Genomic DNA, 22,221 nt, shown 5'->3' on the forward strand with positions numbered 1-22,221 from the left:
TCTCCTTTTATAGTTAATTTCTGAAAATCTCTGGAGAGAAACAAGGATAATGTAAGTGAAAAATTTCACTTGCACTACACCTAAGGGCTTGTTGTCGGTTCACAGTCAGATCCTTCAACAGCTTTGAAAGATAATAGCATCTGGTCTTCATAAACAAGACAAGTACAGTTGCATTTTCTAAAAAATCCCTGAGTAAATGGCATCTTATTTTTTGGTGGCTTTTTTGCAAGCAAAGTATTACCAGTGTTACCAGTAGTCTTACGAGCGCAGCTGGCCCTAATTAACTCCCATTACCCAATTACAACACCACACCCCTTCCCTCACTACTTCAGCCCTCTGCTCATCTTGTTCACTGCTTAATATTAGGAATCTTTCCACCTCCTGAGCTCTCGTTACTGACAACCTTCGACATCTTGTGTTCTCTAGGAGCCCTATCCAGCTTGTACTAGGCTGTGATGCTTAGTCCTCTGTACAATTATCATCCACAGCCTAGAAAAAAAAAGTATAATTCCACCATCTCTGTGCCCTTTAGCAAATGACTTTGCACCAATGCTCTAGTCCACTGATTTCATGAAGGTTCACTGTTAATAATATAAATCAGCAATTGGTAAATATCTAATTGTTTCACATTTGTTATAAAGTTCATTCTTTTTAATTTTTAATCTTAGTTTACCTCTGATTTTTATACCACAGCAGGATGTGCTAAAACCTGAATTTGAGCATTGTTTGGATGCTACAGATCTTAAAAGTATGTCTCACATACGGATAATATTAATAGCATATAATAGTATTAATATCTAGACCAGCTGTTTGTTGTTTTGGCTTATGGGTGTCTTTAGTTTATCAGCTTAATATTCTTGTTTTATTTTTGTTATGAGTGACAAGAAAATAAGATGTATCTTAAGCCCTAATGGTGTTTATTTTTCATTTTTTGGGGAAAAAAAGTTGTTTATCTTGTATTCGTTGACTAAAAAGGTTATGCTAACTCTTTTAAAGAAAATAGCATGTACACAGGTGATTGTTTTGTTTTGCACAGTTGTAGGGTAGAGTATTTGTCTTAAGGAACTGGAAGTGGCATCAGATAGTGTGGCTGTTAATGCAGTCAAGATGATTTTGTTAAAGGTTTTCTCCAGAGTTTGGGAGCTTCCTCATTAGTGAAGCACAGATGAAAATCACCCTAGCCTTTAACCAGATTGTAACCATGTCACTAGTTGGTCACCTTAGCTCTCACCCTGTTTCTTAACCTCACATATAGCCTTAACCTTACCAATGTAGATGTTTCCTCTTTCAGATGTGTGGCTTGCCCAAATTCACATGATCTTTGTTCATCTTTGTGGCCTGTCTCCTTTTGAAAAGCAGAGTACAGATTTAAGCTTGCACTTATGTACAATAATAGTAATATCACATCATACCTTGTGATCAGCTATTAATGAGAAAAAAATATGAAAAACAAACTTACGGTATCTTCCAGAATTAAAAAAGAAATGGTTTAATCTTGACAAAACCTTGAGTGTCTTCTTAGGCTTTGTCCATTCTCTTTGGTTTCCTTCTACCCGCAAAGACGAAAGCTTGTGGAATTATGGTGACCACCTTTTGTATTTTCCAGATTGCACAGCTTCTGTTTTTTAATTTTCCTGTGTTAAGCAGACGCAGTTACGAAGGGGGCTTTTCTCAGACTGGGCACTCTCACGAGTGGTTTTCAGGGATGGCCTTGAGGATTTTCTAGGAGGGCGAATTTACATGAAGTAAAATCTGACAGCGACACTGACCAACAAAGAGCTGGGTTATCGTTGCCCTTCAAACTAAGAGATGCACAGTGCTCGTTTATGATCCAGGACAGAAATAAACAGCAGTCGTTTTTTTTATGTGCGTTGTGTTTAATAACCTTTTGTGACCCGTATGTTGAGCCAAGGTGCAAATAGCAGGGAGCTGGGTCTGACCCATTTGTTTTGTGATTATGGTGTTGTCAGAGAGAGGAGCTTTGCTGCCCGTCTAGCTGCATTCATCATTACCGCTGGATGGGCGCGTGCCTTTCTGCAGGCGCGAGTGATTAATGGTGCTGCCACCGCGCAGAGATGGGATATAACGAGATTAATGAAGTGGTACTATGATTCTGAATTGGGGGGGGTCGTTTTTTATTTTTATTTAGTTCTTCACTTTTGGTTCACACATCCAGGCATTATTCAGCAGCTAAAATGCCACTTATTGTTTTCAAGCCAAAAGCTGGAAGAGCTGAGACCTTTTGGCTTGACTAGTGAGGGCTGTATAGCTAGGGGAGGTGTCCAGGTTAGACAAAATTGAACCTGGCCCTGATTCAGAACGCTGAGCCAGTACTGATAAAGCCTCTTCCACAGCCTAATAATTTAAAATCCTGCCTTTTTTATGATGTTTTAGTTCAAGAAAAAGTCCCATACAGTCTAAAAATAGTGTATTCAGATAAATTGAGCATAAGTAGTATGTCATTCGTGTTTAGCACACAGTAGAAACACCTTATTGTGCATTTCAAGTTGCCATCTGTGACAGGGGATACTTGTCTATTTAATCTGTTAAAAGAGACTGATACAAAGCTTCAGACAGCCAAGGTGTTTGTGTGAAACATCTGGGCCATCTTCTCGATAGCTTCAAACAGATCAGATTAATGTGAACAATTTTGTAATACTGTAGTTGTAAAATTAGTGCAGAAGTGTTTTATGTATTTAAGCTTTAGGTGGTTTATTTTTTAGTCAAAGACTTAAGGTTCTTTTTTATTTGCTGTCTATGAGGGATACACGAGAGATGGACAATTAACAAAAAGTAGGAATGCCTTAAATTCTGGGGTATTTTGTTTCTCCTGTTCCTGGGAAAAGACAGACATACAGTATTCTCACTTTGGGCATTAGAAAGCACTTTGTGATTCTTCGAAGACTAAAGGTACGTATGGCTAATGAGAGGAATGGAATAAAAATGTCTGGTTGTGATGGTGCAAAGGGTTTTGGTCAGATATGACTATAAGATGTTTGCTCACTTATGTTGTGTACTGTGCTAACTCAATGCAGGAATTCTCAATTTCAATTTCATTTTTTGTAGAAGGGGCTAGCATTTCTAGTGGCAGCTATTTCTAATGTTGGGGGCACAACAGCTATCACTACAGCTTGTCAGATGCCTGTGAACAGGTGTGTCATTCAGGAGGGATCATAATTTTCTTAAGTTGATCCCCTTCCATACTCCATGGTGAAAAGCCAGTTCAATTTGTTAGCTCTGGGTTGAAAGAGTGCTGTAAATATTTAGAGTTGTGGTGTAAAAATTTGGATAAAAAAGATTTTCAAGCAGAAATATGTATTATTATTGTGTTATATACATTATTAATGTATTCGCATTAAGATTTATTATATTCTATTTATGTTTTTGATTTTGTTTTTTGTTAGAGCAAAGATGCTTTCAGGTTATTAGGTTTTATAACTAGAAACTAGTCACCCTTATTTAGGACTTGAGCTCCATTCTCATATCCTCCTATACCCTGAATCCTCTTAGTGCACATGACTGGGACTCGGGAGTTGTGAATGACAAAGAGCTCCACACATATGAAATGTCAGCAGTCCAGTAACACCCCACTCCATCCTAAACACAGGCCTGTTCCTGCACCCATTTTTCATACAGGCAAACGTGGCCAGTTGACAGCTGTGCTTGCTCTGTGGTTTGTGTGAGCAAGTTGGTCGGGTCACAATTTACAGTGATCTTTTCGCCCTTTGACAGTCCTGTTGAGAGAGTGAATTGTGCTATCCAGAGGTTACCATTAATACTCATAATACTTCTCTCGCTGAGCTAAACTTTATTTTCAACATCTTGTCCTAATAAGCCATTGTCAAGGTAAGAATTGTAGTTTCCTGAGTTGATTAGAATATAATATTTAAGATTGGGGTTTGTTGTGGGTAGAGTTTGTTATATGGACCATATATATAGTGATTATGGGGTGTAATAGCAAGCGTGGTTGCCAATACCTAAATTCTTCTCGGTTTACTGTTAAAGGTGTGGTGTGTTTTTTTCCCCAAATGCTGTGGTAAAACTTGGTGTTTTCTACAGCGTCAGATCTTGAAATCGGTAATCCTTTAAAAAGTAATGCTACTGTTTTTTTAATTAATTTTCATGTTGCTTATCAAAATCCATTCACTGCAGTTGTTGAAACTGAATACATCAAAACATGGGTGAAAGTATAAGTATTATTAATCCCAGTACAAAGCTGAGAGGTCACTGTCAGCAGAAGGAAGATTAGAGTAAAATAAATGTTTCCTTTTTGCTGTTCTAACATTTACTGTTTTAAGACAAAATAAAAATTTTCTTTAACATTCTCATATTTTTTTTAGAACACCAGCTACATGGATTATGAAAAAACAAGAGTTCTTTTTACACCTACATTGTAACATTTTTACTGTTGCATGGAACCAGTGTCCCTGATTATGTTTTTTTGTCTAAAAAATGACAATTCTGGAGATTTTGAAAATCGACAGGTGTAACTGCATAAAGGAGATTATGTCTCATCTCCCAAAGTGAATCTAGGAGACCTGTTTTTCTGGTTTCTCCTTGCTTAATTTCTTTCAGTTGAGCACACTCTTGCTAAGAATATTAGTATTTCATTCATTCTTCAGTTATTATTAATTGACATTATTTTCTTACCAGATAATTCACTTATGCCATGAATCTTTTAATTTTCAAAAGAAAGTATGTTATTCTGCTGTGTAATTATTGGTTGCCTCCTATTACCCTTATCTGCAGCTGCTGGATATGAAAGTGTTTGTGGACACGGATTCTGATATCCGGCTTGTTCGCCGCTTGAAGAGAGACATTTCTGAGCGAGGCCGAGACATTGTAGGGGTCATTAAGCAGTACAACAAGTTTGTGAAGCCAGCGTTCGAGCAATACATTGAGCCAACAGTGCAAGTAGCTGATATCGTGGTTCCAAGGGGTAAGTCATGGCTCTTGAAGTTATTTATTTGTATTGATTTATTTTCTTTCGGATCTGAACTTTTGACCTGAATTTAACGAGGAAGTCCTTTTGAGATTAAGATCTCTTTGTCCAAGAGAGACATGGCAGATGGAGGGTAGTTGCTCAAACCTGTTTTTAAACCTGCCAATTACACAAAAACAGTAGCTTCTGCCATAGTGATGCCTGTCACTGTGCTGGAGAATTGTTGTGAACTTTCTTTTCCAGAGGAATAGCAACATCTGGTGGTCAAGCAATACCACGTCCAATGGCAATCTGATTTTCCTTGAATTTTCCCATTTTCTACTCCAGCCTTTCCTTTTTGAGACTCATAGTCAGGTGTATACCTTAACAATTTGGAGGTGGACATATGTATTTATAACTAAAGACTTGTTTCACAACAGGAAATTGTGAATTTGTGGCATGATGTCCAGCTTAGGTTGTCTTTAGTAGTACTGTATATGGACCTATGATACAACATAAAATAAATATAAATATTTAAAAAGTATATTTTTTATGTTGTATTTTCTTTTGCTTCTTTGCCTAAATCCATTTTTTGGCACTTACTACTTTTGACATTGACATGATAAGATGAGGAAGTGGGCATTAACTTGTGGCTTCTGTTCTTAAAGAGGGACATATCCCTCTGCAGCATCTAATAATTTCCATGTCTTCCTCATTCAGGCTTCTCCACTGTACCATTCAGAATTTGACACACAAATGACTGTGCCTACTAAAGGCTATAATGTGTTGGACGTTTTAAAAAATCTGTTTATTCAGGAATAGCTTGAAAACTTAAAATAGCCCATTCTACATCAAAGTTGACTGAATAAAAAGCTCTGCAAATGATATCCTATGTTAAAATGATTAATTGGGCAATGTTACTTCCATGAAAGAGAAATCTGTTAGATTAGAAGATTACAGCAAATATTAGGATGTTACAGCTTTCATGTCTTTCTTTTAAAATTAAGAACTTTACTACTGAATGTTCATAATTTTTATATATAAATATTTAATACATTATATATATCCTTATAATATAATGCGGATAAATGCACAACATATCATGGGGGCGTTATGGTGGCAGGGTGATTAGCATTGCTGCCTCACGGTGCTGGAGCACTGGGTTGAATTCCTGATCTGGTGTGCTGTCTGCGTGGAGTTTGTAAGTTCTCCTGTTAACATGGATTTCCTCCAGGTGCTCCGGTTTCCTCCCACAGTCCAAAAACATAATACTTCCAATGTGCAGTAGCCAAAGTGCACCAGTATGCTCACCTCACATCAGCTCTCAGGGAGGAGGAGAACAAAGTGATGAAGCCAGTTCATAGATGGGAATTATTAGGAAGCCATGATGGGTAAAGGCCAGGGGGAATTTAGGCCAGGACACTGGGGTAACACCCCTACTCTTTTTTTGAAGAAATGCCCTAGGATTTTTAATGACCACAGAGTCAGAGTTGCTTGTATGTTAATAAGGCTTCTGATAGAATTGGCCCTGGTGTGAATGTGTGCATGTCTGTGTATGCTGTGCCATGGTCTGGTATCTCATCCAGAGTGTACCCTGCCTTGTGCCCGTTGCTTGCCAGGATAGGCTCTGGCTCCCCCGCGGCCCTGTATTGGATGAAGAAGTTAGGAAATGGATTGAAAATATAATGGTGTTGTGCTATATTTTTAAGAGCATTTAAATAGATTAAATAGATTTAAATGGTCTTTTTTAAGAATATCTCGGGTTTTTTCTTCTTCATGTAGTCCATTTCAACCAGTACTGCTGTTTTTGCTTTGTCTAACAGTTTCTGTGTTCCAGGGGGAGAGAATTTTGTAGCCCTGGACCTCATTGTGCAGCATGTCCATAGCCAGCTGGAGAAGGTAAGTAAGAGCTTTTGCATGTAAAAAGATGGAGTGAGGGGAGAGAGGGAGGGAATGGGTTTCAAAACTTCCCCTTTTAGAGGTTCCACGATGTGCAATTCTGAATCAGTCTGAAGAGGACTGAAGTAAGAGCTTTCGTAAGCCACACTTCTGCAGACCTTGGTCTCTCTTGCAGGGATGTTTACAGCTTGTAAACATTTTCCATAAGATTGAATTTCCATCAGCACTTTTTACAACTACCAGTTATGTTCCTGGTCTTACATTATCTGTGTGTTAATTCCACAATTCGCCCTGCCATTCAGCCAGCCTCTTAGTAAGGATTGTCTACAGATCAGTCGTGGATGGTCTTAATATCATTTATCTGTCATACTAAGAGTTTCTAAAGGCTCAGAAAGTCTTGTGGCTGCCTTTGGAGGCTGTGGATGTTTGGCACAGATAGTTTGTTTTTAGTAAATACAAGAGATCATTTCCTATCTTCTTCCCTGTTTTTTTGTGAATATGCTCACCTGTGAGTATGCTGAACCTGGATGAGGGCCCATCCTTAGACACGCCTAAAAAATAAAATATGTAGCCCTCCACAAAAGAAAAAAATATGAGACGGCCCAGTATAATAACTTGATTATTAACTTGAATAATAGTAATAACCAGGGCCAATATGTAGTGTGCAGCACTGGCTCATTTCACAACAGTCCAGTTGATTATTTCAAGTAACATTAGCCTTTGGAGAACATCAGATGGTTGTCATTTTCTGCCTGAGGATGCTCTGTATTTATTACTGCAGTGACTAGGTGAATTCTTGATTTCTTCACAAGTTCACATTGGCGTCCTGTAATATTGCATGATAAGGTACTTCAGACCTCCGGGATCACTGCTGAAAGTTGTAACCGTTCATCAATAAAACCAGCTAGCTAGGATCTGAAAAATTATTCTTTACGTTGTAGGATTCCCCATTATAAGTTGCCCTACTATATGTTTATTCGCACTTACGTCTTTGATAAATTGAGGAACTCGATGTTAAAATCCCTGCACACTTACATAAAATGTGTCTTTTGTTTAAGGCACCAAAAGATAATTACTTTATTCCTTATGGATCTTAATTCCAAATGTCATTTTGCGGTAAGTTGCATTATAGGAATGTAACCTGGGACTTTTAATGGGGCACTCTGACTTTATTTATTAAGCTATAAGTAAAGCATACAAGTGAATTTATTCTCCCTCACCTGAAGTTTTTCCATTAAATCTTATGGGGAAAAACCTCTAGCTTAAAGCCCAATGGGAAAAGTTTACACTCTAATGGTCTCAAACCCTCCATGTTTACGTTTTTCTTGTGGAGAAAAATTCCCTTTAATGTGTCGTTGTGCTGTACGTCATGACTTTCTGGTCCCTAGCCCTAACTGCTTATAATCCTTTCTCAGCTATTCCTGTGTTGTATGACGGGGAACATAACTATCTGTGCAGAAGGTGCTGACTGAAAGGAAATCTAGTGTATCTCTGTGTTGACTCATCTGATGAGTGTACAGATGAAGAGTTAAATGAGCTTGGGGACTTAAGACTCAGACTGCAAATCCATGCTGTGTGACCTGCCCCCTGTGGCACTGAGCTCTAGGTACAAAACTGGCCAAGTGTCACTGTGGTTAGCTGGGTAACAGTCTTCTTTTGACCGTGCTGTGCAGAAGCAACATGGGTCACTGGCTTGATGAAAGCTGTGTCTCTCCTCCAGGTGACAATATTTTTGTTTGGAATAGCACTTGAAAAAAAGGTGATGAGCTTCACAGTGTGTTCTTTAGGATGTGTAATGTACAGCAGGCTGTTTTAGAATCCCTTGTGCTCACGTGCTGTGGTGAGTCTAGCTGGATGTGAGGTGGCGATGTTGTGTTAAATAGGCATAAATGGAGGAAATTAATGTATTTGTGATTTTATTTTACTTGAACGTAAATCCGAAGTAATCGGAAACAAAATACAGACGTTTTTTTACAAGAATGTAGTTTCTTGCCTAATCTTAAAACAGGCTTAAAGGTTGAATTAACATAAGTTTTTATTATTAATTTATTAATTATACCACACAACTTAGTATCTTCTTTGCAGGAACCAGAAACACTTGAAATAAGACAGTTAAGTAATATTTAGTGTTGTGTTTAATAGAATGTGCAAAATGATCTGAAAGTGAACAAGGGCATATTGTATTAAAGAATGCATTGTGACATGGTCATCTTACTGTACCATTGCTATGCCCCGTGATTCTTACTCACCACTATTATATGTGTGGTTGGCTTTTTGTAGTGGTGTGCGACTTAAGTGTATTAAGAGAATCCAAGTGAGGACTGAAAAGGTTATGAAATGCTGACCACATGCACCTGTAGAAAAACAAGCCAATTAATACTCAAGAGTAAGAATAGTCAAACCCATTTGAAGGCCTCTTTCATTTTGGGGTGCTAATTAATTTGCCATGTATCAGTTTTTCTAGCATAAGAGGAAAACAATGATTTGTTTGCAAAGCACACAAATTGATTTGAGTTGTAAGGGTTTTAATACCAGACTAAATAAACTGGTAACAGTTTGAAACTAAGTGTAGCAGAAGGAGCTGAAAAGGTGATAATGCTCAACAGGAAGGTAGACGGCAATTAAACAGCTGTGGAGAAAACCGCACAGATGTTTATTATTTCCAAAAATAACCTTTTTTGTTATTATTGGTATACTATACATGTAGTGCTTAAAAATGGTGTTTAAACCAGTGATCTGCTGCTTACTGTATGTGACATGCAGCATCCTGAAGGAACTCCAATAGCCAAACTACACTTGTGGTAGCTACCATAAAATGCAGATCCTGTGACAAAAGTTAATTCATTGAAGAAGGAACTAATGAAACTCAAAGGGCTCCAAGAGGTTGAGGAACTGACAAAACTAACATTTAGAGGTGTGTGCAGCCTGGATTGTCAGATAACACTGAAGCTGAGAGAAGCTGGTCCCAGGTGGTGAAATAAAATAAATTTGATTCCCTGATAACCACTTCTGTTTTGTGTGGCCCACGAAAAATTAACTATAAGACCAGTGAAGTGTCAATATACTTTTTGTTAAATATGGTTTCTGAATGTGTTGAGTCTTTTAATTTAAATAGAACAGTAAAAAGGAATAACATTTTGAACACCAAAAGAAAAAAGAGCAGTGAAACAGGATTACAGCAATAGATACTCCTCCACTCTGATGTTGGGACAATAATGAATTAAAAAAAAAAAATTGTATAGGCCTTTTTCTAAAATAGTGTTTTGTAATTCCCTGGCTATATGTTCTTTATTTTCTAACTGGGTCAAGCACTAGATCCGACTGCCACGTCTGTGTATCGAGCTCACAAACTTTATTATCTTCTCCCTGCTTTTTCAGTCTCGGCAATATTGTCATGAACGATATGAGCGATGTTTCAAGACGTACTTTATCGCACACAATCCTTTTGTCTGTTGTTCTGTCCACCTGTTTAGCTTGAGCTTTTTTCCTGTAGAATGTGGTCAGCGTTTACCAACTTAGTGCCTGCAGGTGTTTTGTAGTCAGATCTCTTTCCTTCCAGTTAAAGATACTAGTAAGCCTTTGACGATGCTAAGAACTTTCAAGAAAATGGGAAAAGGAAAAAAAGTATATCCAGAACAAGATGAGTATGGTGCCTGTAGGTTATTAGAAGTATTTTATAGGAATAACTATCGGTAACTTCTGTTTCATCTTTAATTCAGTACTATTGACCAGCAGCCATATCACTCTGGAACTCACAACTGGCAACCCACTGAAGTTAAGCAGGTGTGAGCCTGGTCAGTACCTGGATGAGAGACCTCCTGGAGAAAAACTAAAGGTTGCTGCTGGAAGAGTTGTTAGTGGGGCCAACAAGGGGCACTCACCTTGCGGTCCTAATGCCCCAGTATAGTGACGGGGACACTATACTGTAAACAGGCGCTGTCCTTCATGATGAGACATAAAACTGAGGTCCTGGCTCTCTGTGGTCTTTAAAAATCCCAGGGCGTTTTTCGAATAAAGTAGGGGTGTAACCCCGGTATCCCCATCTAATGAATTGGCTTCATTACTCTGCTCTCCTCCCCACTAGTAGATGATATGTGGTGAGCGTTCTGGTGTACTATGGCTGCCGTCGCATCATCCAGGTGGGGGCTGCACATTGGTGGTGGTGGAGGGGAGTCCCCATTAACTTTAAAGCGCTTTGATTGGAGTGTCCAGAAAGTGGTATATAAGTGTAAGCAATTATTATTATTAATAATAATAATAATATTACTACTGTTGTGCAATTCATGAAATTGTATAAAATGTATATCCTCAAAAAATATCATTGTAGGGACTGCTTGCCTTTGCAGCATATATCTGATTGGTACAAGCTGTTTACTAGAAAAGCTTAGGTGGATGTCCTTAGTGTATTTTCCTTTTTTCTTAGTGTCCATTCCTGTTAAAACTCTTTCATAAAAGACTAGCCATGTGCTTTTGAGATAAAAATGAAAAGATTCTAGGAGAGTTATCTCTTTCCCTACTCGCGATAATGTTTTTGTTCACTTTCATAAAGAGTAGCAATTGACTTTATGGTTAATACAAAACAATCATTCTTATTCATTGCACAGACATAAAGGCCTTTAAGCTGATCCATCAAACCCCCACTTTGATTCTCACATTTTTTCAAATTCTGCAATGTCTGACATTTTTAATTGTCAAATACTACATCTCCTAAAACGTTTACATGATTGTGCTTGAATTGAACAATACTGTTTATTATTATTTCAAAAGCTTTAGAGAGTAGATTTAAGAGAATTAAAGACTCGCCATCCCATTTAAACACAGTTTACTCATAAGTGCAATTCTGGGGTCGAAATTAGAAGGCATGTGGGATATTTAATTTTCTTCCATTAATTTAGAATGGCCTCTTTTTGGTCCTTTTTTTTACATGTCAATTTTGAAAGGCCAATTACTGTTCTATCCTGCTCACTACTGTTAGAACTCTTTAGATGAAGGTAGCATGTACTCATGTGCACTGTGAAGCCATCTGCTGTTTTTCATACTATGTGAGCCCCTTAGCTGACCAAGCTATTGTGGGAGGTGGAGGAAAGACACAACTTTTTGTGATAACTCTGTAATCTTGGCCAGCAACAGAGGACAGTCAAAACTACATTTCAGTTCCTGCATTGGGTGTTGATATCATGTATACAACATAAAAGACCAATACTGCAGAAGTGTTGAGCACAATGTATCGTAAGATGATATTACCCTGGGGAAAAAAAATAATTGTTAAAATCAGTTTTGTGTGTCGTGATAAAATGCAGGAGTACTTTGCCTGCCCTGGACTAGATTGCATGCGGCATTTTGCCACGAGATTTTTTTTCAAATTAATTTTAACTACAGTTTAAGAAAGCAGGCTCAGTAATTATTTCCTGTTTTTTAGAACATTTTTAAATTCAACATGATTATGTGTTGAAGAACAGAAGGAAACTGTTTTGTCAATACAAAACATTAATAGACCTGTTTAAAACAAGAAACCAAAGTACAGTATTTTGAAAAAACTGCCTGGCACACTGTTATTAAATGATGTTGTTTTATGAGTGTATAGCATTAGAATTACCAAAAAAAGTACTTCAAACTATAATGCTGTTCTTCAAACAAAGTTTGTGATGGAACATAAATGGAATGTCTTCTTTTTAACTAGAATGAAAATAGCTAAGTTAATCTTAGAAAGTATTTTGAGGAATGTACATTGTGATTCATGGCAAAATGCTGAGACCGAAATTAACCCCAACTTTAGCCCAAGAATTTTTGGACTGGTGTAGTTTAACTGCATATCTGCTGGCTTGTTTTTGTTTGAATGGCTTGGCTGTTGAGAGTGACATGTCATGTTTTCTTTTGTTTGTTTTATTTCTCTCCTCCCTCTGTGTGTGTTTGCAATGAATTACTCTTGCTAAACCCTGACCGAATGCACTCTAACCATCTCAGCGTGAAATCACAGTGAGGTATGACTGATGGGTAATGTAAAACTGTCTCTCATCCATTTTTTTCTTCCTTTCTTTTCATTTATATGGATCAGTGTAAGTTGAAGAGAGCCCAGAAGCTTAAATGCACAGTTTAGCCCTTTCTAACCATTTGGAAAGTGTTCATTAATTTAACAAGTACCCTCCCAGAATTTTAAAAGGAACTGTCCAGAGTTCCAAATAAATCCCATAACCTTTTCACAAAATTCTTGTTAGGTTACTTCTCAGGGGCCAACTCTGCCGAGTTTCCAGTCTGATACAAATGAACAAGTTGTAGGAGTGTAAAAATTGCCTCTTTTGGACTTCTCTTAGAATCTGGATACCATTTGTCTTTTTTGTTCCCAATCTGGATGTGAAACATCAAAGAGTAATTTCAATCAGGATTCCTTAAGAGTTCATCCTTTCATTTTGGGGAAAACCTTTGTCACGTCTGTGTCTCACTACACCTGTTCTAAACCTGAGGATTAGAAGAGTGTTAGTTTTTTCAGCCCTCATTTTTGATCAACTGCACTGTTGAAAACTGAATTGCAGCAGCTTTGTAATGGCTGTACCCTTACGTATTGTTTTTATTTTATTGTTATTGTTTTTTATGATGTATTGTTCAAGCATGTTAGTCTTAAACCCTGCAGTCACTGTTTGAACCCTAGCTATGCCATAAGCTGGCAGTGACCAGGAATTTCCTCAGTTGAAAAACACTATTTGATGGCTAGAATAAAGCACATGGTGCACAGATACATAAAAACAGATGATGATCTGATGTTACTAAGAAGAGGAATCACATATGTGAGAAAGCAATATTTAGATGAATTATCAATTTTGCATTCTTGCACCCTGTGATTAAAAAGAGGACTTACCGTGCTATTAGAGGTGAATTAGAAAAACACAAACACGCTTTTTGTTTACCTTCATGTTACCTTTTTGGATATTCTTGTTTTTCATTGTCATAATAACCAAGTAATTGCCCCTTTACATGCAAGGTCATACTGAATGTACAATCACCATTTTGGCAACAAGGTTGTATGTGTGAGTATCATACATTTAAAGCAAATGTACAAGTATCCCAAAGCAAAAAAAGCAGATCACTAAATTATCCTTATTCAGATTAAACTTTACCCATTGACAATAGTACTTATTGCAACTACTTTATTGCATAATTCCAGGTAATTTCTCTTCATTCATGTGCTAGTCTAAACGTTTCATTTATGGGGACGTAAGTTAAGAATAAAGAGAGAGTGTTCCTTTTATCCTTGTTTCTGGCAGGTGTTGGGAAGATGCCCATTAACTGGTGCCCCCTTGTATAATAATCTTAATGAACTAGTTCATTTTAGAAAAAAAAACAAGAAAATGGCATGAAAGGCTACTGTATGTTTTCTTTTGGGTCTCTCTTTCAACAAAGTTGATACTTGCGGTTATTGCTAGCACAGGTTAATCTTATTTCGATGGTACGCACCAAGCTCTAATGTCTCTTAGTCTGTTTTTCTTACGATTTCTGCTTTAAGCCATTAACATGAACAAAAAAGGAAATGTCAATAATGCATTATTATAAATGAATGCAGGGAACTTTGGGGGACTTTGCAAGGATAAGAGAGGCTTTCAATCAGCCAGAGAAGCATGTTCTTTCTCATTTTTTGTCAACCCCAACAGTTCTATCAAGACACACCGTATTAATCAGATTTAGTTCGTGATCATGTGGCTAGCAATTTATATTGCTTCAAATGCATTAAATGAGGCTCTGCATTCTTCATCCTGTCAAGCGTATCTGCAAATGTGCTGCAGATAGAGGAATGTTAAGAGAAGGCTTCAATTTGATTCACTTATGAAGTGCACATTTTATTTCATTATTGAAGAGACCAGGTTTTTGTTTGTATTGATCTTTATGCAACAGCTGGCATTCTTGAATTAAGACAATTAAGAGACTGGCTCATTTTGAATATGATATGCTTTCATTTTAAAGAAAGCGCCCATACTGCATTATTGACACTGATGTGGATTTCTTAGAGCTCAGTACCATCCAAATAATTTTTTTCTCAAAGACGAAGGTCAAAACGAAGGCCAGTTGCTGCCATCTTCACTCAGCCTGCTTTGAGGGTAAGGTGTTCAAAGCCAAAGAGGATATGAACACCTGCCTGGCTCCTTCTTTCTCAGCTTTTTTTAACTGATTGTTTGCCCTTCTCTGTGCTAGCGTCTAATTCGGATGTCTTTTCTTTGTCTTTTTTTTCTGTCTTTGTCATCACTTGTCCCGCAATGAATAATTGTCACCTTCTACAGAGGAAACTCCGCTGGGATATGTGAGGATAATAAACTAGTGTTTCTTCTTTTTAGTTTTTTTTAAACTTTTTTTTTCTTGTTGCTGTTCTAGGATGTATCTTTCAATTGTTTTCCATTGTTTTGTTAATTGCTTAACTTAAGTGCATTTCTTTTCTGATTTCCCTCAACTCTGGCTTTCCTCTCCAGAAATTTTTAAAGAACAAAAAAAAAATCAAAACCTAAGCTACTTCCTTGCAGGCAACAAAAATGAAGCCGACTTGATGGACAGCAAGTTTTTTCCCCCCATTTAAACACACATTTCTTCTGCGCCTACAACCTAATTTGAATACATGCCCTCTACTTTTGGTTTGTCTATTTGAACTATCAAATTTCATGAGATTAAATTTGATTTTCTAAAACGTACTCTTGATATCCTGTACAAAGAAAAAATGAATTAATATAGTGCTTAATGAAGGTTTTGTAGCCATATTTTGTTGAAAATGTACTTGACAGGGTTGGTTTTTGTAGTGTCGCTTCGCGCGTCTTTGTCAGCTTTATGCTTAGAACCTTAAAGGGAAGGAAGGAAATTGAGCGGCTCAATCATTGCCCTGGTACTCCAGTGTTAATCTGGTTTCACCCGGCTTAGATCTCTGCATCTGTATTTTCTTCCAGTTAACATTTTGGGAAATTAAAATTGGCTTTAGTGAATAATATATGAGCAAATTATTCACAGTTTTAAACTATTTAATCAATGTATGTATGTCATGCTTAAAGGTTTTCTGGCGCTGCTTGTGTCTGGCAGCCACACACAAGAATGAAATGCTCACAGCTTTACCCAGACTAGTCTGTCTGGATTTGGAAGTAATCAATTTAACTTCTAGTTAACAGCTTCCAGTCTTCAATTGTTGTTGCCAGCTTCTAAGCATAAATGCCCCCTTTGCTTGCTTGTTTGATTATTGTGAATTTAGAGGGAAAAAAAAAGAAAAAAAGTTTGATTTTTTTCTTTTTTTTACTTAAAGTGTTTGCAGTTAGCTTGCTTCGGCAGTATTTTGGTTTTCTGCTGCCCTGCCAGGGCTGGATTTGTAAATATGTCTCATCTCTTGACACACAGAGCGGCTCTGGCGTCTGCCCATCAAGGCCAGCCCCTGCCGAAGACGCTGAGCGTCATGGAGAGCACCCCACAGGTCAGGGGCATGCACACCATCATCAGGTGAGTCAGGAGAAGCCGACCAGAAACTGACAAGCTTCTCACAGAGCAAGGTGACTTCTTTCAAAAAGAGTGTTGCTTCATGTCATTTTCTTTGTTTTCCTGTGTTCTTTCATTAACTTTTTATGTCTCTTGGGAGGCAGATACATTTCACTTTTATTGGACAGTCATTCAGAGTTCATTGTTTTCTTTATTCATTACACATTCAAGGCATTCTTTCACAACGCAATAAATAACATTAATTACCTTTGGGTGACCTTGTCTGCCCCAGTCATAGCGCCATACACCCTCTCCTTCAGGAAGTAAGATGTGGGGAAGTTAAAGTTGTTTCACTCACCATGACGCTGAATGGTACAATTACGTTTCACGTGAAGTGGGTTTCTCTAAATATATTTGCTGTGCTTTTTTCCTCTCCTACGTTCATTTTGCTTGGATTGTGCATTACAGGTGTGTTATTCTCCATACAGTAGTCATAAACAAAACTGTTATTGTCACTATTATTGGCTGCTATATATAGCAACTGTTATTGCTATATATAGCAGCCATATCACCCTGCAACTCACAAGTGGCAACCCACTGAAGCTAAGCAGGTGTGAGCCTGGTCAGTACCTGGATGTGAGACCCCCTGGGAAAAACTTAAGGTTGCTGCTGGAAGAGTTGTTAGTGGGGCCAGCAGGGGGCGCTAACCCTGCGGCTCATGTGGGTCCTAATGCCCCAGTGTAGTGACGGGGACACTATACTGTAAACAGGTGCCGTCCTTCGGATGAGACGTAAAACCGAGGTCCTGACTCTCTGTGGTCATTAAAAATCCCAGGGCGTTTCTCGAAAAGAGTAGGGGTGTACCCCGGCGTCCTGGCCAAAATTCCCATCGGCCTTTATCAATCATGGCCTCCTAACAATCCCCCTCTATAAGTTGGCTTAATTACTCTGCTCTCCTCCCCTCTGATCGCTGATGTGTGGTGAGCGTTCTGGCGCACTATGGCTGCCGTCGCATCATCCAGGTGGATGCTGCACATTGGTGGTGGTGGAGGGGAGTCCCCATTACCTGTAAAGCGCAATGTGGAGTGTCCAGAAAAGCGCTATATAAATGTAAGCAATTATTATTATTATTATTATTATAAAATTTAATTTGGTGCTGATTATAGTGACACAGTTAATAAGATAGACCCCAATTTGTTTGTTTTTTGTTTTTACAGATTTGCAAATACCCAGGCCTAGAGCATAAGCAAAACCATTTTTACTATTGCTAATGTAGTTGTGCTTTGTGTTTTACAGTTAATAAGAGCTCTTGAAAACCACTAACACACTCAAGTCAGTGTGCAGTGAAAGTAATACATTGTACATCCCGACACCCTGACTCTGGGTCTTCTGAACAAGTGCTGTGATTTTTTTCTTAATTGACACACAAACAGCACTTTGGCCATTAGTAATACATCACTTGATTTCTCCACAGGAATAAGGACACAAATCGAGATGAATTTATTTTCTACTCCAAGAGATTAATGAGGCTTCTTATTGAGCATGCTCTCTCCTTTTTGCCTCTCAAGGTGAGTGCTTTGTTCTAACTCCAGAAAGGAACACTTCGATTTTAAATGTTGCCCAGATTCATCATGCTGTATCTCACTCATGTACCAAGGCCAGAAGGCTACTTCATTGCACTCAAAAGCACCACATGAGCAAAACAAACTAATTGCCATTAAAAGCATTTTTATCAAATTTTGCCGCTGGGTTATTGATCCAATGAAGTGGATACATTTCTTTAACATCTGTTAATGCCAGGGAATACAAATCAAGAAAAGGTTTTGTATTGTACATTTGGAAATAACTACTGTCAATTAAATAAATATATTTACTCAGTCACAATCTTCAGCCTTTTACTTTTTTCTCCTGAAAGCCATTGTGGACTTAAGTTTTCAGTTGTTATACTTGGAAAACATTCTATGGTGTTGCTCTTTAATCAACTATAGTAGGATCTGAAGTCTGTCTTTCAGGCTACTTGTGAACTGAGTTCTCCTGCTCACAGTCTACAAAAAAAACATAATTAAAAAGAAAAACCTATTGACTGTGAAGGATGTTTAATCCTGTTATGATCAAGGGTGTATCTGGGTTTAATTGCGAAACAAGCCAATTCAATCTTTTCTGTAGAATTTGTAATGATATGTGTTGGGTTGCTTTTTACAGCTAACAGTTAAACATTAATCATTTTATGCTTTGCACATCATTTTCCTATTACAAGCAAAAGCTCGTTCTCTTGTGGGTTGACATTGTCACTGCTCCTTTCCCTCCAGCCAGTTTCCGTGGAGACTCCGCAAGGCACCATCTATGAAGGAAAAAGACTCAGTGGCCAAAGGGTGAGCCTACTTTGGAGCCATCATGTCAGCATTTCTAAACTGAGTGCCCTTGAAATAATTGAAAGATATTTCACGGCAGGTCTGTGAAGAAAACAGTATAAAATGTCATTGAAGGCTACACATGAACTTCTGTTAAAAAAGTATGTTTCCGTAGTGCATTACTTCACTAGTATATGGTTACAAAGGATCAAGTAAAGATTAATTCCACACTGAAAGTAAAAATAATAAACACAATGTTTTGGCTGTAGAGCCTTTTTCAAACGTGAACACTATAAGAAGTAAATCTCTATCCACATAAGGAATATGGATTTAAAGGGCCTTTTTGTTGCAGAAGAGTGATAAAGTGCCACAGTGTTTCAGACCTGTAAACTTTCACACTTCATCTGAAAAATCTGTGTGTGTCTTGAGGGATTTTGTTTTTTTATGGGATGCAGTCATTTCAATTTTTGGCCTCAGGTGGATATAAAACCTGTTTATATTTAATCATAAAAATGTATGGAATAACCATCTGGTCTTTGACCAACAAGACTGTTATACAGTAGCTGCCGAGTTCCTGCCTAGGAAAAGGTTGCAGGGTTTTATCTCATTTATTTCTCTTTATGGACAGAACAATGGTTATTCTCATTCCCAGTTATTTGTTTTCAACTGTGTCTAGTGTTTTGCATCACAATGTAGTGTAGTTCAGATCAACAGTGTACCTCTTTACTCAATCCTGTACCTTCCTAGCCAGGCTGTGTATCTTGATTCCTGCCAGTCGCTTCTCTAGATAACGGGCGTCTCCATCCTACGTGCTGGAGAGACGATGGAACAAGCACTCATGGCCGTGTGTAAAGATATCCGCCTGGGAAAGATCCTGATCCAAACCAACCATGATACTGGGGAACCAGAGGTATAGAAGACTTGACCTCTTGTTAACCATTCCGTACTCATTCTTTGCAGAGATGTATGAACTACAGGGTCTCTTTACATGACATTTATTTTTACACGTGTCTGTGCTTGTGATCACAGAGGATACTTTGCGGGGGGTGTCACTTTGGGAGCAGTGAAATTCTATATCGGAGATTATAAAAGAGTGTACACAGAGGTATGGCAGATATAAGCAGAGAAAAAGAAATTCTACATTTGCAACAAAGAAGAGGAAACTGAAAATTGAAACTGCAAAATTTGCATAACACCCTTTTTCTGTGTTCTTATTTTAGATAATTAAAATGATTTTTAAGGGATCACACAAATTCTTCCTGATTGCCCAATTAGGAGTCACTTAAGGCAGTTATTTGATAACATTTCTCTTTTTTTTTTCAAATGAAACATGTTGAGGTGGAAATGCTTCATCATGGTTCAGCCCCCTGATGCTACTAAAAGCTGCTTGTTGCTGCTTTTATTCCCTAAAAGTGTGGTTCCTTGCAGTGGAGAGAGAGTGTCTTCAGTGGTATAAATTAAGTACAAATATATATATTCCAAAACAAAAGTATTAAGATGGTACAGAATATAACATCCTGTAATGTGCTATACAAATTATTTTTTTCAAACCCAGCCAGTGTTATCTGGCAGAAGACCTTAAAGACCTCCCCACTATTAATCCTCCTTTTTGCCTTATCCTTTGGCAGTCAGAGTGATTTACCAAAAATATGATAGCAGGCTACTTTTTTTTTAAAAGATCACAATCTTGTTCCTTTAGGGCAGTGGTTCTCAAACTTTTTGGACCAAGTACCGCCCATAATCCAACCAAAGCATCCAAGTACCACCTACAAGTCATCTTCTCATAGGAACCCCAGAAATTCTCAATGACCAACATGAGCCCGCTTGCACACACTCACACATACATATAATAAATATTATAATAATAAACTTTATTTGATATAGCGCCTTTAAAGGTGGCTTCTCAAAGTGTTTTACAGAAAAAAAACATTAACAACAACTAATAAAAAAGCACCATTTCAGTGAGAGGGGTGAGCCTGTTTAGTTGAGCAAAGCAGATGTGAATTAATTTTTCGAGCCTTGATACAATTCACAACAGAGTCTAACAGATATTAAATCGACAGGCATTTTCTTGACGGCAAAGGTCTCGCGGTAGATGTTGTAATGCGTACATTAATTTCTGGAGCAACCTCTCTAATCCGTGCAACTACACCGTTATGTCGGCTTATCATTGCTCTAGCACTGTCTGTACAAACTCCCACACATTTTATCCAGTCGAGGCCATTCTCTTCGATAAATTCATTTAGAAGCTGAAATATGTGCTCTCCTGTAGTTCCTGTTGGTAGCGGTTTACAGAACAGAAAGTCTTAATGGGACATGCCCTCAAACTCGTATCTAACGTAAACGAGCAAATTGGCCAAATCGACTACAGACTCATCTAATTGCAGTGAAAAACATCTGCTCATCTTAACGCGCTCTGTCAGCGTACTTTTGATATAATCCTTCGTTTCAATAATTCTACGAATGACTGTCTTTCAGGGGGGCAGCAGGTCGACCTGTTTAGCAGCTTTTTCTCTACACATAATACGTGGCAGCTCTTTTGCCAACGGTAAATAAGGTTCTTCAAAAATAGTATAGCTTACCTGCTTTAGCAATCCACAAGCTTGCATTTTTCCGTGTTTCCGTTTTTATTTCCATATTTATTTAAAGTTTTTATTTCATGCGCATGGGAGCGAAACACAGAGACACTTGGTGTATTTTTCTCAAATTAGAACAGTTCTTAAATATTTTTCTGTTATCACGCTTTCGTGTGCTCACAAGATTACCTGCTTTCGTAGCACGTATTTCTATGCATTCCTGTGTTTACAACTTTAGCATTGTTCCAAAGTCACGCACATTCTCCTTTCTCCTTTGCTGGAGATACAGTAGCTTTTTTTAAATACAATTGGTCACTTGCATGTAGTACGCATTCCTATAGAGTGGTATAGAATTAGAGTATCTCTTGTGTCCATTGAAGTATTAGCGAGCACTGTATCGTAGTACGTAGGCTGCTTATTCGACACGTATTAAAATACAAAATATGAAATCCCGATTTTTTCAGCGCACACGACACAGTTCCAGGGTCATTTGGCGTACCACTTGGCGGCACTCCACGTACCACTGCCGGTACGCGTACCACAGTTTGAGAACCACTGCTTTAGGGCATTCATTAATCTTGCAAGGTCCGATCACTTGCCGTGGTAGAGACGAAGCTAGGTGCATGCACAGTATACAGTGCATGTGTGCGAAGGGGTCATCATTGTATCTGTAATTTCTTATACTATATGAATCTTTTGGTACAGTGGCTTATCCCCATCTGAAGAGGGGGAAAGTTAGGGAGGTCTTGTGATCTCATCTTCCTTTCCCTCTTTACTGTTTCCCAGCAGTGTATTATATTTTATAAAGTGCAGTATACCTCTCAGGCCCTGCAGACATGCAGGACTATTATTTTTCTTGAGAGGGAAACAAAAACACTTAGCAAAGTCACATTCCCATTTGTTTTTAAAAGACTGTGCTGTGTGTGAGTGGAAACCTATCTGACACTGTACAGTGTCTTTTAAACTGTCTTTAATGTTTAACAATAGCAAAGTAAATATAAGGTTAAATAGAATTTAATCTTGTGCTTTTTAAACAGAGAAC

At 38.0% G+C, this 22,221-nt stretch overlaps 1 protein-coding gene across 2 annotated transcripts in view; it reads left to right on the plus strand.

Moving 5' to 3' along the window:
- LOC102698802 (uridine-cytidine kinase-like 1) overlaps positions 1-22,221 on the plus strand; it is a 45,294-nt gene that overhangs the window by 17,906 nt on the left and 5,167 nt on the right. The window contains exons 6-12 of one of the 2 annotated variants that reach the window (XM_015345357.2): positions 4,750-4,939; positions 6,759-6,820; positions 15,088-15,107; positions 16,178-16,276; positions 17,727-17,820; positions 18,562-18,624; positions 19,391-19,513. In XM_015345357.2, the coding sequence (XP_015200843.1) occupies positions 4,750-4,939; positions 6,759-6,820; positions 15,088-15,107; positions 16,178-16,276; positions 17,727-17,820; positions 18,562-18,624; positions 19,391-19,513 (651 nt within the window). Of the gene's footprint in view, positions 1-4,749; positions 4,940-6,758; positions 6,821-12,784; positions 12,802-15,087; positions 15,108-16,177; positions 16,277-17,726; positions 17,821-18,561; positions 18,625-19,390; positions 19,514-22,221 lie in introns of both variants that reach the window. The other variant, XM_015345364.2, reaches the window with a different exon arrangement.

This window comes from Lepisosteus oculatus, chromosome 2 (genome assembly GCF_040954835.1).
Source record: "Lepisosteus oculatus isolate fLepOcu1 chromosome 2, fLepOcu1.hap2, whole genome shotgun sequence".
NCBI lineage: Eukaryota > Metazoa > Chordata > Actinopteri > Semionotiformes > Lepisosteidae > Lepisosteus > Lepisosteus oculatus.